The 18,454-nt window shown below is 49.1% G+C and overlaps 1 protein-coding gene across 4 annotated transcripts in view; it reads right to left on the bottom strand.

Moving 5' to 3' along the window:
- Positions 1-18,454, bottom strand: part of PTPRU (protein tyrosine phosphatase receptor type U) — an 89,360-nt gene that overhangs the window by 58,531 nt on the left and 12,375 nt on the right. For all 4 annotated transcript variants that reach the window (XM_007461830.1, XM_007461831.1, XM_007461833.1 and 1 more), the window contains exons 2-7: positions 11,162-11,293; positions 7,973-8,244; positions 7,387-7,468; positions 7,167-7,282; positions 6,579-6,753; positions 5,685-5,978 (exon numbers count right to left, since the gene is read on the bottom strand). In XM_007461830.1, coding sequence (XP_007461892.1) covers positions 5,685-5,978; positions 6,579-6,753; positions 7,167-7,282; positions 7,387-7,468; positions 7,973-8,244; positions 11,162-11,293 — 1,071 coding nt within the window. The remainder of the gene's footprint in view (positions 1-5,684; positions 5,979-6,578; positions 6,754-7,166; positions 7,283-7,386; positions 7,469-7,972; positions 8,245-11,161; positions 11,294-18,454) is intronic.

Genomic DNA, 18,454 nt, shown 5'->3' with positions numbered 1-18,454 from the left:
ATTCCTGCTCTCCAAACCCGCAATGGCTCCTCAGCCCACCCAGCGTAAAATGGCTCTGAGTCCCACATCCCCAGCATGACTCTGACCTTCTCTCCTGCCAGCTCCCCCTCAGTCACTAGACCACAGTTCTACTGGTCTCCTTGCTGCTCCTCACACATGCCAAGCACGCTATACAGACTTCCTTGCTATTACGTCTGCCTGGAATGCCCCTTCCCCCAGCAATTCCTCCAGCTTCCTGCGTGGCACTGTCCCTCACCTCCTTCAGGTCTCTGCTCAAATGTCACCTTCTCGGCAAAACGGTCCCTGAGCCTTTTTGAAATGACAATTCTCCTGCCCCCATACCCCATCCCCCTTCCTGCTTTAACCTTCACAGCCCTGGTCATCATCTGACCATCCATATATTTCACTTGTTTACTGTCTCCTCCGCCAGAATGTGAGTTCCATGCAGAGCTCCAGCACGAGGAACTCACTCACTAGTGGCTTTTGTCTGTCTTGGTCGCAGTCTTATATCCCTAGCAACTAAACAGTATGTGACACATAATAGGCACTCAATAAACATGTGTTGAATGAATCTTCACACTTACCCTGTATGGTAAGGATTATTATCATTCCCATGTTATAAAACAAGGGGACTAAAGCTTGGGGAGGTTAAGTAACCTGACTCAGATCCCTCAGCTAGAAAGTAACTTCCACTGGAATACTCTTACCCAACACCCAAGGGTCTCTCTAAATATGGCATTAAACTATTTTAGATGGTTCCCGGATCAGCTTTTTAAAACACTTAAGAATATTGACTGGCAAAAAATAAATAAACCTCGACCTAAGCGTGTAGCTTACCCAAAAATTAACACAAAATGGATCACGGACTTGCATGTAAAACTATAACACTTTTCTTTTCTTTTTTTTTTTTAAAGGAGAAAATTTGGGGGATCTAGGGCTAGGCAAGGAGTTCTTAAATTTGACATCAAAAGCACAATTCATAAAAGAAAATTTTGATAAATTGGCCCTCATCAAAATTAAAAATGGTTGCTCCGTGAAAGCACAGGTGAAGAGGATAAAAAGACAAGCTAAAAGCCAGGGGGAAACATTTACAAACTACCTACCCAAAAAAAGACTAGTATTTAGAATGTGTAAAGAACTCGCAAAGCTCAACAATATAAAGTGAATAATCCAATTAGAAAATGGGCAAGGACAGGGACTTCCCTGGTGGCACAGTGGTTAAGAATCTGCCTGCCGTATATACAATGGAATATTACTCAGCCATAAAAAGAAACGAAATTGAGTTATTTGTAGTGAGGTAGATGGACCCAGAGTCTGTCATACAGGGTGAACTAAGTCAGAAAGAGAAAACAAATACCATATGCTAACACATATACATGGAATCTAAAACTAGAAAATGGTACTGATGAACCTACTTGCAGGGCAGGAATAAAGATATAGACATAGACAATGGACTTGAGGACACGGGGTGGGAGGGGGAAGCTGGGGTGAAGTGAGAGTAGCATCGACATATATACACTACCGAATGTAAAATAGTTAGCTAGTGGGAAGCAGCTGCGTGGCACAGGGAGATCAGCTTGGTGCTTTACGATGACATACAGGGGTGGGATAGAGAGGATGGGAGGGAGGCTCAAGAGGGAGGGGATATGGGGATATATGTATACATATGGCTGATTCACTCTGGTGTACAACAGAAACTAACACGGTATTGTGAAGCAATTATACTCCAATAAAGATCAATTTAAAAAAAGAGAGAAAAAAAGGAATCCGCTTGCCAAGGCAGGGGACATGGGTTCGAGCACTGATCCGGGAAGATCCCACATGCCCCGGAGTAACTAAGCTTGTGCGTCACAACTACTGAGCCTGTGCTCTAGAGCCCACAGCCACAACTACTGAGCCCAAGTGCCACAACTACTAAAGTCCGCACGCCTAGAGCCCGTGCCCCACAACAAGAGAAGCCACTGCAATGAGAAGCCTGTGCACCGCAACGAAGAGTAGCCCCCGCTCGCCAAAACTAGGGAAAAGCCCACCTGCAGCAACAAAGACCCAATGCAGCCAAAAATTAATTAATTAATTTTAAATGGGCAAGGACATGAAAAATTCACCAAAGAGGATATACAGATGGCAAACAGCACATGAAAAGATGTTTAACATCACAAGGCATTAAAGAAATGCAAATTAAGACCAGGATAGGATATTACTACACACGTCTCAGAATGGCTAAAATTTTTTTAAAAAATAATAATAATGGGATTCCCTGGTGGCGCAGTGCTTGAGAGTCCACCTGCCGATGCAGGGGACACGGGTTTGTGCCCTGGTTCGGGAAGATCCCACATGCCACGGAGCGGCTAGGCCCGTGAGCCATGGCCGCTGAGCCTGCGCGTCCGGAGCCTGTGCTCCGCAATGGGAGAGGCCACAACAGTGAGAGGCCCGCATAACGCAAGAAAAATAATAATAATAATAATAATAATAATAATAATAATGATGACAGCACCAAATGCTGGCAAGGATGTAGAAAACTGGATCACTCATATATTGCTGGTGAGAATGTAAAACAATACAGCCTCCCTGACAGTTTCCAATAAAACTAAATATTCAATTACCATATGATCCATTAATTGTACCCTCAGGCATCTATCCCAGAAAAATATGAAAAATTACGTTTACGAAAAAATTGTAAATGAATGTTCATAGCAGCTCTACTTGTAATAACCAAAAACTGGGACCAGTTCAAGTGTCCTTCAACAGATAAATGGTTAAACAAACTCTGGTATATCCACACCATGGAATACTACTCAGCATTAAAAAGGAATGAACTATTGATTTACAGAACAACTTGGATGAATCTCCAGGAAATTACAATACGCAAAAAAGCAAATCTCAGTGCCAAGACAATTCAATGGGAAAAGAATAGTCTTTCAATAAATGGTGCTGGAACAAGTGGACATCTGCAAGCAAAAGAATGAGATTGGACTCCTACCTCACACCATATACAAAAATTCACTCAAAATGGATCAAGGACCTAAATGTAAGAGCTAAAACTATAAAACTCTTAGAAAAAAATAAGGGTAAATCTTCGTGACTTTGGATTAGGCAATGTTTTTTTACATATGATATTGAAAGCACAAACAAAAGAAAAAACAGATAAATTGTACTTCATCAAAATTAAAAACCTCTGTGCTTCAAAGGACACCATCAAGAAAACTAAAAGACAACCCACAGAATGGAAGAAAACACTTGCAAATATATCTGATAAGGGTTTAGTATCCAGAACATATAAAGAACTTTTACAACTCAATAATAAAAAACTGAACTTAAAAATGAGTAAAGGATCTGAATAGACATTTCTACAGAGAAGACATATAAATGGCCAATAAGCACATGAAAAAAGTTCAATATCATTAACCATCAGGGAAATGCAACACCACAATGAGACACCACTTCATACCCACTAGGATAGTTATAATCAGAAGACAGATAATAACAAGTGTTAGTGAGAATGTAGAGAAACTGGAACCCTCATACGCTGCTAATGAGAATGTAAAGTGGAGTGATTGCTTTGGAAAACAGTCCAGCAGTTCCCTAAATGGTTGAACATAGTTACCATACCATATATATATATATATATATATATATATATATATATATATATATACATACACACACACACCCAGGAGAAATGAAAACATATGTCCATATCCAACCCTGTACTTTAATATTCATAGAATACTGTTCATAATAACAAGTATAAAAAACGCAAATGCCTAACAACTGATGAATGGATAAGTAAATTATGGTATGTCTACAAAACAAAATATTATTCAACAATAAAAAGTACTGGGACTTCCCTGGTGGCGGGATTTCCCTGGAGGCACAGTGGTTAATAATACGCCTGCCAATGCAGGGGACGCAAGTTCGAGCCCTGGTCCGGGAAGATCCCACATGCCGCGGAGCAACTAAGCCTGTGCATCACAACTATTGAGCCTGCGCTCTAGAGCCCGCGAGCCACAACTACTGAAGCCCGCGCGCCTAGAGCCCATGCTCCGCAACAAAAGAAGCCACCACAATGAGAAGCCTGTGCACCACAAGAAGAGTAGCCCTCGTTTGCCGCAACTAGAGAAAGCCCGTGTGCAGCAACAAAGACCCAACGCAGCCAAAAATAAAATAAATAAATTTATTTTAAAAAAATACTAATGCATGCCACAACATGGATAAACCTTGAAAAATTGTGCTAAGTGAAAGAAGCCAATCACTAAAGACTACATATTGTATGATTCCATTTATATGAAATGTCCACAAAGAGGCAAATCTATAGAGACAAAAAGTAAATTAGTGGCTGCCTTGAGCCAAAGGAATTAGGGGGAAATGAGGGGAGGGGTGGACTGCAAAAGAATACAAGGTTTCCTTTGGGGGAGATGAAAAATGTTCTAAAATTGATTGTGGTGATGGCTGCACAACTCTGTGAATATACTAAAAACCATTGAATTGTACACTCTAATGAATGAAATGTATGAGGTGTGAATTGTATCTCATAAAGCTGCTACCAAATAAAAAAGCAGATTCAAAAGGTTATACACTGTATGATTTCTTCATCTATATAACATTTTTAAAGTGACAAAATTTTAGAAATGAAGGACAAATTAGTGGTAACCAGGGGTTGGGGGTGGAGGAAGGGACAGAAACGATATAAATGAGCAACGAAGGATCCTTAAGCTGATTGAACTGTTCACTATCTTGACTGTGGTGGTAAATACACAAAGCAACCAACACATGTGATAAACTGTATAGAACTAAATATACACAGAGACACACAAATCGGGACAAATGAAACTGGGGAAGTCTGAATAAGATCTGTGGATTTTAACAATGTCAGTATCTTGAGTGTGATTTATACTACAGTTTTGCAAAATGCAGGAAACAGGGTAAAGTGTATAAGGAAATTTCTCTTATATTTTTTCTTACAACGGCATATGAATCTTTTATATCTCAATAAAAATTCAACAACAACAAAAACGCTGAAATCACAGAGTAAGAAAATTGTTCTGTTGTCAATTTCTCTTCTGATTAAACAATAAAGTCTCCCCTGGTGCAGGTGTGCCATTGCTCGTAACAGCTGCATTACCCTTTGAAACAAGCAAAAGCAGACTTCAGGCTCAACTGCCCAGACAAGAGAATCCAGCTAGAATTTAATAACACTTTTATTTCATGGTGTTTAGTTGTTTATTTTACCTAGATGATATAATGTAGAATTAAGAACACAGATTCTGAAGACAGCCGGTCAAGGGTTCCAATCCCTTACTGCTCTGCTGCTTACTAGCTGTGTGACTTTGAGCCAGTCACTTAACATCTCTGTTAATAATAATCTGTACAGAGGTTACAGATTTTACACCTCATCTGTAAAACGGGTATGACAAGAGTACCTAGATCATGGTGTTGTTCTGAGTTTTAAATCAATAAATGATACACACACAATATATGTATAAATGTCCATCACAAAGTGAAATGTTAGCTATCATTATTTTCTTTACCATAACTAGGATTGAGGGAAGGTCACGATGTTTTAGAAGGTTTTAGAAGCACAGATCGAGGCCATACTACCGCTCGGAATGTATCCTTCACCCCTCGGTTGCCCTGAGTCCATACCCGGGTATCTGGAGGAGGGAGTGGAGCCAGGAGGCACCCACCTGCGCACTTGGTGCGGCTGACGAGGGGCGGCCCGGGGCGGCCTGTGCCGCCGTCACCGGGGCGCGTGAGCAGGACGCTGATCTCGTACTCCGTGTCGGGGTCGAGGTGCCACAGCTTGTAGGTCTGCAGGTTGACCGCGTGAACCTCCGCCCACGGGCCGCGCGCCATGCGGTACTCAATCTCCTTACGCACGATCGGCCCGTCGCCAATGATGGAGTTGGTGTTGAGCTGGATGATGAGGTAGGTGGGGCCAGCGCGCAGCAGCTGCGGGGGCGCAATGGGGGTAGGGGGCTCTGCAAGGAGATGGGAGAGAGACGGAGCCCGCGGATGCCGCTATGAATCCCTGGCCCTCAGCTCCTCACCCCACCACACCCAAAAACCCAAGAGCCCTCCTGTCCCCCCAGGCTCCTCACGCAGCCCCCAAGCCCTAGACTAGACTGCCTCCCCCAACTAAATCCCCAGGGCCTAAGAAGCTCCCCACTCCAAAAGCTGACCCCGTCCTCACCCCTCAGCCTACACCCTCTCCCTCATTCCCTTCTGAGTCCCCAAGTCCTCGCCTCCAAGGACTGATCGCTTGCCCGCTCCGGTCAACCCTAGGGCCCAATAGCCAGATCCCGCCTCGCCGGGCTCACACCTTGACCCAGTCCCCACGCGGGCCCACCTCTCGGTCACATCCCCTCACCTCCAGTCGGACCTGATCGCGGGTGAGATTGTGCCCCTCCGCAAGCCCCGCCCCGCAGTCAGACCACGCCCCTGGTCAAACCCTTACTTCCCTACCCGTCCATGGGCCACGCCCCCTGACAAGACTCCGCCCCCTGGTAGGACCTGCGCCCCCACCCTCCGCTCGCCCCGCCCCTCGGAGGCCCGCCCTCCGCAAGCGTCCCCGTGCTCACCTTTGACGATTAGCTCTGCGAAGTTGGAGACGCCCACGCCACGCTGGGCCTGGGACACGCAGCGGTACAGGTCCTGCTCCGCGCGGCGCACGGCGGCCAGCGGGAAGGTGGCCAGGAAGCGCCGGTGGCTGATGTGCCTCACGCCGGCCGCGGGCACCAGTGCCCCGCTCTGTCGCTGAGCGGGGAGAGGGGCCAATGGGTCATGGGCGCCGGGGAAGAAAGGTCCAGATCTCGCTGTGACCCGGGCGAGGGGGTAAATGTCCCGGCCCCATTTAGCCATCCCTACTACACAGGAGCATTTGGGGTTCCTGGAACCAGCTCTGCCACAGGAAGGTGTGGGTCTGATTAAGGGAATGTGGTCGCTCTGCCTTTGATGGAAGGTGTGGTTGGAGGATCCTGGAGCCGCTCTCTGTCCTCGGGGGATGGGGCACCCAAGAGAAGAGGGCAGAGCAGAGCCTAGGGAGAGCCAGGACGCATGTGTATGGGTGCTGGAGAATAACGGAAGGACTTAGCATTCCGCAGAGGAGCCAGAACTTTTCATAAGAAGTTGGCCAAGGTCCCCCCACACTCCCACCCCACCCGCCTCACCTGCAGAAGGAAGCGCTCGGCCTCCGCTGCTCTGCCAGCAGCCATGCACTGGAACGAGGCGTTCTGGCCCGCATTGACCTCCACGTCGCCCAGGCGGGAGAAGTGCGGGGCCTTTGCTGCCGGAACAGAGCCTTGGCGTGAGCTGGACTCGTGCCCCCTGTCAGCAGGAGCCGCAGCCACCCGAACCCCTCACCCTGCACCCCAGTGGGCTGGGACTCACCGCAGGGGTAGCTGAGAAGCAGGATGTCATCTAGGCCCATGTAGCCCCTGCGGTCTGAGGAGATGAGGGCCTCAAACAGCACCTGGGGGAGGTGGGAGGGTCCCTGTCATGCTGACATCCCTCCAGCCCTGCCTGGGGAGATGCCCACAAGAGCCCCCTTTCAGCTGTGCTCCAGCCCCATCCTCCTCAACAAGCAGCCCAGCTCACAGTTACCCTCCATACCAAGCCAGCTTGTTGTGGAAGGGGATGTCAGCACCCAGAGCTAACAAGGTCAAGGCCAGAGGTTCCATCCCAATCCTGGACTGTTACCTTCAAGCCACAAAACTTCCCAGCCAGACAGGGTTTCCAAGTCAGCACTATTCCAACTCACCTCGACCCCAACCATAAACTATTCCTAATAACAATGACCTCTGACACTGAACCAGGCTGAACCATCACTGAAGAACCCAATGCTGACCACAGACTGACTCCTGATGCTGACACAAACTAATTCCAACCTAGGCCACTTGCTTACTCTGATCTCATGCTGACACCCCTCTACCCACACCCCCAAGCACAGACTGACCGCAGACTGAACCCAGCCCACCTGATATTCATTGGGCCAGAAGGTGCTGACAGCCAGCTCAGCCTGGTGCCACTGGTGGCCGTGGGATCCAGTCATATTCCAGACGGCACTGCCCAGGGGACCCCCATTGACACGCACATAGATGCCCAAAGTGCCCGGGCTGTGCCCATCCCGACTGTACAGGAAGTAGCTGAACTGCACACAGTGGGTGTCATTCTCACTCAGACTCTGGAAGATGACATGGGCCCTCTGGCCTGGAGCATGCTGGGAAGCATTGACCATCAAGTAGGAGCCTGGAAAGAGAGGAGGAAAAGGCAGGAGCTGAGAACTCAGGGGAGGACCAGGGTCAGGTGGGCACAGAGGAGGAGGCAGAAACAAAGGACTCCAGGCATTTGGACCCATCTGGAGTCAGGGGCCTGAGTTCTGGTCCCAGCTCTGACTCACTGGGTAAGTCCCTTCATTTCCCTGCATCTGTTTCCCAAAGTAAAGACTTGGAGCAACAAAAAAACACACAAATCTGGCTGTGCCAAAACCCCTTTCTGGCTCCTCACCTCACCCTTTATGACCCCAGTCCAAGCTTGTGCTAATCCACAGCTTTCCCCACATTCTGAGCTGTCCTGGGAGGCAAGGACTAGGACACTCATCTCAGGAGTCAAGAGTCCAGCACATGACAGGCCCTCAAAGTCCACCTCTTCTGAAGCCCTCCCTCTCCATCCCTCTATGGCTGTCTCTCCTGGCCCTTGGATCATTAATAAAGTATGTATCGCTCTCCCCACCAGCCTGTGATGCCTCAGGGCTCCACTGCGCGCCCAGCACAGGTCTGCAAGCTGAATGAACTTACAGAACAGAGATGGAATGAAAGGGCTCTAACTTCCCTTCCAGCCCCCAGCCCCTCAATCTAAACTCCTGGGATACAACTCTCTTGATTTCGAACCTAGAGAAAGGTAGCCCTGCCCCTGCCCCAGAGATCCAAGCTGTATGCTGGGAGTGGGGGAGAGGGGTGGCAGGGGAAAGGGGGCTGGACTCCTCAGGACCTGGCTGGGGGATTATGGCTTCCCTTCTGTGGGGAGAAGGCCCCAGCAGCTGCTAACGGGGTGCCTGCAGCCACCCAGGGCCACCTCTTCCCAGGCCTGGCTGCCAGCCCACACAAGCCCATTCAGATCCCAAACCATGAGGCTCCCTGCTCCAGGCGGGCTCTCCAGGGACTCCACTGGAGGGAACGGCATTCATCTCTGGGAGCCAGAAGCCTGTGAAGAAGGCAGCTCCTGCATCAGTCCTGGTGGGGCAGTAAACAAAACTCCAGGTCCCCATTCCCACCCAGGAAGGGGCGCATCCCAGCCCCCGCACAGTCTCTCTTGGCCCACTCCTCCATCCTCTCTCCTCCCTGTGAGCAGCTGTGGGCGTGTCTCTCTCCCCCTTTCAAGCTGACACTTTGTTCTTGCCCCTTCCTCTTCTAGCCTTTTCTCACTCTGCATCCCTCCTCTTCTCTTCCATTTACTCCCTCCTTCCTCCTCTCTCCACCTCCAACTCTCTTCCCCAGAATGTGAGCACCAACACAGCAGAGAGACTGTCCATCTGGCTCACCACTGCATCCCCGGGATCCAGCCCAAGGCCCACACTACATACAAAATTTCTCTCCCCCTTTTGTCACTGGGTATGTCTCTGCTTGTGTGGAGGAGAGAGAGAAGCAGAGCCCACACAGGATGGTCAGGACCGTAAGAGGTGAATTCAAATCAGCAACCTGTACCCAAATGCTAACCTGTACCAGGCCAAGGCTGGGCCCTGGGGATATGGAATCGGCCCGCTCAGCATCCCTGCCACGGTGGGCACCGTGACAGATCACTGTCACACAGGTCAGACTTTGATACCTGCCAGGACAGAGGTCAAACAAGGAGCTGAGAGCCCTGTGAAGGCGGAGAGGAATGCCCCAGGGAGGGCACAGTGTGAGCAAGTGCACAGAAGAGGGGAGGCAGGGGGGCCTCCGGGAGTCGAGGCGAGGGGCAGGAGCCCAGGCTGCAGAGGCTGCCTGTGCCAGGTCGTGGAGGGTCTCTCTCCTGCTGGCTTCAAGTCCTGGTCCCACACTGAGAACCTCTGCTGCCCCTCCCACGCACTCTTGACAGCAGATGCGATCTCGGCCATGCTGTGAGCTGAGCAGCAAAGGCCCTGGCCCACTACTATGACAGGGCAAAGGGGAGGGGCCATAGGCTGTCCCATTCTGGTTCCCTCAGCAAGCCCTTTTGGTCCTCGCACTATGCTGTGTCCGCTGGCTCAGCCCTCATCAGTAATAAAGGTGACAACTTGGTCTCCACCTGTCTTATCCTTTTCTTAATCCCCAGTTGCTTCTGTACCCAGTGAAGAGGGGTGCTAGTAGTTGGACCCCCTCAAATATCTCCAACAATAGCATCTAAGCATTAATTGAACCCTTACATGCCACCCCCATGTTATGTACTTTATAGGCATTATCTAATAATCCTATGAAATGGATTATTGTGCTCTCCATTTTATAGTTAAGGAAATGGAAGCTCAGAGAAGTTAGGTGACTTGCCCAAAGTCACACAGATGGTAAAGTGATGAAGCAAAGATCTGAAGCCCAGCGTTCATGACTCTGGAACCAGTGCACTAGAGGCCATCATCAGGGTAGAAGGCCGGGACTAGAATCTACATAATTCGTCTCCTCTCAGTCCAGTGTTCACAACGCCAAATATTCCCCATCCTGAAACGGGGCAGGGCAGGGAAGAAGTCGGGCAAGATCCAGGAAGAAAGGGGCAGAGGCAGAAAGGTTTTACACACATCCAGCCCCCAAGGTTACTGCTCTGTCAGCATCTTCAAGTCCTGGGAGACCAGGATTCAGAGGCTCACAGGGAGAAGAGAGCCTCCCTGAAGGTGGAGGATTTAGGAAGACCTGGCAGGAGTAAGGTGGATCCTGAACTAAGCTGCCATAGGAGTAATGGGAGGTGGGCTTTATCTTACAGTTTGTAAGGGTCTTTGATTACTTGAACCTGCACCCATTTTACAGGTAAAACTACCTGAGGTACACAATTGGTCAGGGTCCAGAGAGCTCCATACTCACAGTGTCATCTGTGTCATTACAGATGCCAGAGCAGATGGAGGCCCAGAAAGATTAGGCAGTGTACCCAAGGTAACACAGCAGGTGGGTAGCATGCCCCTGGAAGGAGATGAAGGGGGAATAGTGATTTAGAGTAGGCTCACCATGGGGCAGGTCCGCAGGAGCCCGGGTGCCAGGGTGGATCCTCACTTGCTCCCACTGGAAGTCGTCATACTGGGCCTGGCTGTACTCACAGGGCACTGCTGGGTCACTCGCCTCCTCGAAGGTGCAGCCGGCTGTGAGGGAAGGGCCTGCTTAGCTCAGGCTAGAGCAGGGCTGCTGGCCAGAAGGGCTCCTGGGGCTACCCTCTAGGTGCCCCCCACTGTCTCTTCCTACCCAGGCCCACCCTCATCCCCTCCGTCTCCTCAAGCCCTCCCCCCACTGCTCCCTCCCTCTAACCAAACACTCCCTCCTCCACCCTCTCCTTCTTTTCATTGTCTCCTCCCAATGCCAAGACCTCCCCACATTGCCCAACCCCCCAGTACCCCCCAGAACCCCCCACTGTTCAACCACCAATCAAAGACCCTCCTCAACAAAAACCAGTTATCATTACTATCCATTAAAGCCTCTCAACAACTCATGAAATCAAAGCTAGAATTATCCCCACTTTACAGATGAGGAAACTGAGGCCCAAAGAGGCTGTGACCTCCTTAAGGTCACACAGCAGGTTAATGACAGAGGTGGGGTTTGGACCAAGACCCACTGACTGCTGGTCAGTGTTCCATCACCTGCCCCTCCATCTTTGCAGAGAGGACAGACAGTGGGCCCCAGGACTGGCAGGGTCATGAATGTCCTAAGTCAGCCCTGATGGTATCTCCTTAAAAATAAGAACAATGTCCACTGATGACATCAGGCTTACGACAAGCCCTGCACAGTGCTAAACGCTTTAAGCGTGGAATCCCATTTAGGCCTCGCCTTCTAAGGAGGTACCACTACTGTATTTATTCCTACTTGACAGATAGGCTTAAGTGATACACATTACTCAAAGTCACCCAACTGAGCTCTCTGCCTGCAGGAATGTGACAGGCAAAACAGTCATCTGTGGACTGAGGACACATATGACTAGAGGAAGCAAATTCCCATGATTTGGAACCAATATACATAGTTTAAATAAGGCGGGGATTGAAATAGATGTGAGTCCTTTGGTTGGTAATGAGGTCCATATATCTTAGCTGGCTCATCAAAGCCCTGAGTTGGACATAACACACTTGAGAACACCACTGGTTCAGAAAGTAACTGCAAACAGGTCCCTGCACTCACTCTTGAAGCTTAGTGTTTGGAGCCCCATCAGGGGTAAATGAAGGCATCTGAGACCCAGGAAAATGCATGGACAAGTGGCGAGGAAGCAGGCACAAATCGTGCCAGGCCCTGTCCTGGGTGCCTATCAGCCACTGGTACTTCTCCCCACTTGACAGATGAGGTGACTGAGGCTCTGAGGTGTGAAGGAATTCATCCACAGTATACGGTGGTAGATAAGCAAGTGGGCTTTGGCATCAGACAGACTTGGGATTGAACCTTGACTCTGCAATTTGCCAGCCCTGTGGTGGTGATCCTTTCTCATCTTCAGTTTCCCCACCCACAAGTGGAGTTGTTGAGGTTTCAGTGCGGGGGTCCACTTAGCACAATGCCTAGCACATGCAAGCACTCAGAAGATAGCAGCTCTGCATCTGTTCCACCTGAGCCACCTGAGTAACAGAAGCGGGATTTGAATCCATGGCGGTCAGAGGCCGAAGTCCACATTTCTCACCAGAAAAGCCTTCACTATGAGAAGGAACAAGTTTTAGCTGCTTCCCAGCCTCAAGAAGAGAAGGGGCAAGAAACAGAGAGTAACTGGGGAGTGAGTGCCACATGCCAGGCACAACGGTGGGCATCTGCACGCACTGCTGGTGACCTCACTTTCAGGAGGGTCTGCTGTTTCATCTGCAGCAGGGACTTCTCCAGGTTTTCGCGGATCATGTGAAGCAGCATCTTGAAATGCACAGCCAGGCACAAGGGGCTCGCCACTATTGGGGGTGGGGGGAGTCTCCCTTTCCTCTTTATGGACCCCATCAGAGTGTAAAACAGTAAAAGGTGGGCAAAAGGCTGGCACCATGTGGATGGGATGAAATAACAGCAGCCTCTCTCCAGAGCTGGGGCAGGACGTTGGCTGAGCTCTTTGCCTCATTGTGTGAAGACCCCTGGTCAGCATGTGCCCTATGGCCTGTGGAGGTGGGTTTTAACCTCATCTGTGTTGGGGAGGCCTCAGCTCTCCCCCTAGAAAATGATCCATGGCACAGCACGGAGAGAGAACATAGCTAGTAGGGATGATCAGGGAGGGCTTCCTGGAGGAGGGGACAGCTGACTTCATTCAGCCTGAGCTGAGTCTGTGCCTGAGGGTCTTAGCCAAGGCCTCCATGAGCCTCCAAATTACCAGAAAGGGAACCCCAGGATCTAGAGTCTCGCTGGGGCTCAGGTCCTTCCTGTTCCTTCTCAAGTAACAAGGCAGCTGCCCCAGATGTCTCACCCATGGCCCTGCGGCGAGCCTGGGAATGCCAGCTCCTTGGCTTCCTCCCGTCCATTCTGAGCCAGGCCAAGTGAGCTTCCAGGACTCCCAGCCTGACTGACCTGGTCAGAGGGACCCCCAGACTGTCTGACCTTGGCCAGAGTAACCCTGAGACTGCCTGATGCAGGTCAGTGACCCCCAGACAGATAGACCTGAGCCAGAGTGGGCCCATCATCATCCAGATGACCATCAGACCATCTGACTTTGACCAGAATGACGACCAGACTGACTGACTGAGCCCAGACCAGCTGACCATGTCCAGAGTGACCCCTGACTTCCGTCAAAACGGAAGTCCTGCACCTGTCCCAAGCCAGGGTGATCTCCCCGGCTGACCATTCCCATCCAGAGTACCCCCTTCCAGAGGCAGAATGATTCCCTCTCCCTGATCCATGCCTATCCCCAGCCCTGTGTTTCTGGGCCAGGCCCATTCCAGCCACAGCCCTCAGGGGGTAACATCTCTGGGGCCAGGCTCTCCAAGGTGAGCCCCACCCCCACCTGCTCCCCAGCTCACCCTGGGATGGGAACAATCAGCCCTCCTGGATCCTGGGAAAAGCCCCATCACCTCCAGTCTGGATGGCTCAGGAGCTAGAAGTCCCAACGCCAAGTCCCCACTTCTACTAGACACTCAACTCCTGCTAGGGGCCGCCAGCCCAGGGGAAAAAAAAATAGACGAGACTTTGTATTGAGAGCAAGAACGGTCAGGAAATACCTCTCGACTCCATCAACACAGACGTGGGCACAGACATGCACACACACATCAACGCCATCACAAGAGGGCTGCCACTTACCACCACGAACCCCTGTGCCACTGATTCCTCATAATAACTCACAAGCTCAGTACTATTATTTATTTTTTTTTAAATATATATTAATTAATTTTATTTATTTTTGCTGTGTTGGGTCTTCGTTTCTGTGCGAGGGCTTCCTCTAGCTGTGGCAAGCGGGGGCCACTCTTCATCGCAGTGCGCGGGCCTCTCACTATCGCGGCCTCTCTTGTTGTGGAGCACAGGCTCCAGATGCGCAGGCTCAGTAGTTGTGGCTCACGGGCCTAGTTGCTCCGTGGCATGTGGGATCCTCCCAGACCAGGGCTCGAACCCGTGTCCCCTGCATTAGCAGGCAGATTCTTAACCGCTGCGCCACCAGGGAAGCCCCGCTCAGTACTATTATTATTCCCATTTTACAGATGGACACCGAGACACAGAGAGATGAGGTGGCTTGCTCAAGGCCACATCTTAAGTCCCAGAAGCTGGGATTTACACCACCTATCTTTTTTTTTTCATCTTTATTGGAGTATAATTGCTTTACAATGGTGTGTTAGTTTCTGCTTTATAACAAAGTGAATCAGTTATACATATACATATGTTCCCATATCTCTTCCCTCTCGCGTCTCCCTCCCTCCCACTCTCCCTATCCCACCCCTCTAGGTGGTCACAAAGCACCGAGCTGATCTCCCTGTGTTATGCGGCTGCTTCCCACTAGCTATCTATTTTACGTTTGGTAGTGTATATATGTCCATGCCACTCTCTCACTTTGTCACAGTTTACCTTTCCCCCTCCCCATATCCTCAAGTCCATTCTCTAGTAGGTCTGTGTCTTTATTCTCGTCTTACCCCTAGGTTCTTCATGACATTTTTTTTTCTTAGATTCCATATATATGTGTTAGCATACCGTATTTGTCTTTCTCTTTCTGACTTACTTCACTCTGAATGACAGACTCTAGGTCCATCCACCTCATTACAAATAGCTCAATTTCGTTTCTTTTTATGGCTGAGTAATATTCCATTGTATATATGTGCCACATCTTCTTTATCCATTCATCCGACGATGGGCACTTAGGTTGTTTCCATCTCCGGGCTATTGTAAATAGAGCTGCAATGAACATTTTGGTACATGACTCTTTTTGAATTATGGTTTTCTCAGGGTATATGCCCAGTAGTGGGATTGCTGGGTCATATGGTAGTTCTATTTGTAGTTTTTTAAGGAACCTCCATACTGTTCTCCATAGTGGCTGTACCAATTCACATTCCCACCAGCAGTGCAAGAGTGTTCCCTTTTCTCCACACCCTCTCCAGCATTTATTGTTTCTAGATTTTTTGATGATGGCCATTCTGACTGGTGTGAGATGATATCTCATTGTAGTTTTGATTTGCATTTCTCTAATGATTAATGATGTTGAGCATTCTTTCATGTGTTTGTTGGCAGTCTGTATATCTTCTTTGGAGAAATGTCTATTTAGGTCTTCTGCCCATTTTTGGATTGGGTTGTTTATTTTTTTGTTATTGAGCTGCATGAGCTGCCTGTAAATTTTAGAGATTAATCCTTTGTCAGTTGATTCATTTGCAAATATTTTCTCCCATTCTGAGGGCTGTCTTTTGGTCTTGTTTATGGTTTCCTTTGCTGTGCAAAAGCTTTGAAGTTTCATTAGGTCCCATTTGTTTATTTTTGTTTTTATCTCCATTACTCTAGGAGATGGGTCAAGAAGGATCTTGCTGTGATTTATGTCATAGAGTGTTCTGCCTATGTTTTCCTCTAAGAGTTTGATAGTTTCTGGCCTTACATTTAGGTCTTTAATCCATTTTGAGCTTATTTTTGTGTATGGTGTTAGGGAGTGATCTAATCTCATACTTTTACATGTACCTGTCCAGTTTTCCCAGCACCACTTATTGAAGAGGCTGTCCTTTCTCCACTGTACATTCCTGCCACCTTTATCAAAGATAAGGTGACCATATGTGCATGGGTTTATCTCTGGGCTTTCTATCCTATTCCATTGATCTATCTTTCTGTTTTTGTGCCAGTACCATACTGTCTTGATTACTGTAGCTTTGTAGTATAGTCTGAAGTCAGGCAGCCTGATTCCTCCAGCTCCATTTTTTGTTCTCAAGATTGCTTTGGCTATTCGGGGTCTTTTGTGTTTCCATACAAATTGTGAAATTTTTTGTTCTAGTTCTGTGAAAAATGCCAGTGGTAGTTTGATAGGGATTGCATTGAATCTATAGATTGCTTTGGGTAGTAGAGTCATTTTCACAATGTTGATTCTTCCAATCCAAGAACATGGTATATCTCTCCATCTGTTTGTATCATCTTTAATTTCTTTCATCAGTGTCTTATAATTTTCTGCATACAGGTCTTTTGTCTCCTTAGGTAGGTTTATTCCTAGATATTTTATTCTTTTTGTTGCAATGGTAAATGGGAGTGTTTTCTTGATTTCACTTTCAGATTTTTCATCATTAGTGTATAGGAATGCCAGAGATTTCTGTGCATTAATTTTGTATCCTGCTACTTTACCAAATTCATTGATTAGCTCTAGTAGTTTTCTGGTAGCATCTTTAGGATTCTCTATGTATAGTATCATGTCATCTGCAAACAGTGACAGCTTTACTTCTTCTTTTCCGATTTGGATTCCTTTTATTTCCTTTTCTTCTCTGATTGCTGTGGCTAAAACTTCCAAAACTATGTTGAATAAGAGTGGTGAGAGTGGGCAACCTTGTCTTGTTCCTGATCTTAGTGGAAATTACACCACCTATCTTTATTCAAGGAGACTAGGCACAAACAAAGCAAGGCCCTGGTATTCTGCTGGCCACATGTACAAATTCGGTTCCACTCGTTGGACATTCATTCACTGACAGTACAAAGCAGGCCCCAGGTTGGCACTAGTAGAGGCACAAGAATGGTTAAGGCTCTGCTCTGCCCTCAAGGACCTCCTAGTCTGAGTGGAGGTAAGGGAATGAGACAAAGCAGAGAAGGGTCAAGGCCACAAGGGGAGTCCGGGGAGGAGGGTGGGTACAGGGGGAAGGCTTCCTGGAGGTGGGTCCATCTGAGCAGAGGGATGGAAGGATAGGTACCATTCTGGCCAGTAGAGATGGAGAGAGAGGCATCTGAGGTAAAGGGCCCAGCAGGAGCAAAGGAAGGTAGTGAGTAACACAGTTGGTCCAGGGCCCAGAGAGGAGCACAGACTGGCCAAACAATGGTAGATAAGATGGGAGGGAACGAGGCTGAGGCCAGATCACGGACAGCCCAGTGCCAGGGTGAGAAGTCCAGCCTCATTTTAAGGGGGGAAACCACACTAGGTATTTGAGCAGAGAAGCACCTGGATTCAGATGAAACAAGTGACACATCCTATAAGCCATGAGGAGGGCAGGTGGCTTCTCCAGACGGCACTGTAGGATCAGAAGTGGGACAAGCCATCAAGGGGTCTGGAGTCAGATGTCAGGAACTGGTGAGGAAGGGGCCTCAAGTCCCCACATTGGATGCAAATGGCGCGTGCTCCAATCACACCGACAGAGATGCACAACACACACAGACACACACACGGTGTTCACATACACACACTCTCTCCCCCCAGCCTCGTCTAAGCGTTGGGGACACAGTCTCAGCTGGGCTGGGGACAGGGAGAAAACCAGACCCCTCCGTGGGTATGCCATCTCTGCCAGGGCCTCGCTGAGAGGGTGGGCTGAATCAACCCAGGACCCCCAGCAGCTCCCCCAGACTCAGCTCAAACTGGCCCAGCTACATTCCTCAGCTAATCTCCACAATCTGGCAGGCGGTTGCCTGAGCAACCGTCAGCCACAATTTGGGAAGGCAGGATGATGGTTTATCCACATCCGGCTGGGCTCCGGATGGGGTGATGTAAGGGGCAAAGCAACCTCTGCAGGAGGAGCCAGAGTGTGGGAGGGGGTCTCCCTGGAGTGAGGGTCTCCACCCCTCCATATGCTTGTACTTCCATATGCAGACCTGTGTGTGTGTGTGTGTGTGTGTGTGTGTGTGTGTGTGCGTGCGCGCGCGCGTGCGTACACATGTACATAGCTGTAAGACTGATAGCCTGGTACTGACTTGTGAGTACTCGACTGGAAGGCAGA

This window comes from Lipotes vexillifer, unplaced genomic scaffold (genome assembly GCF_000442215.2).
Source record: "Lipotes vexillifer unplaced genomic scaffold, Lipotes_vexillifer_v1.1 scaffold699, whole genome shotgun sequence".
Taxonomy (NCBI): domain Eukaryota; kingdom Metazoa; phylum Chordata; class Mammalia; order Artiodactyla; family Lipotidae; genus Lipotes; species Lipotes vexillifer.
This window is presented reverse-complemented; position numbering and strand designations above follow the sequence as displayed.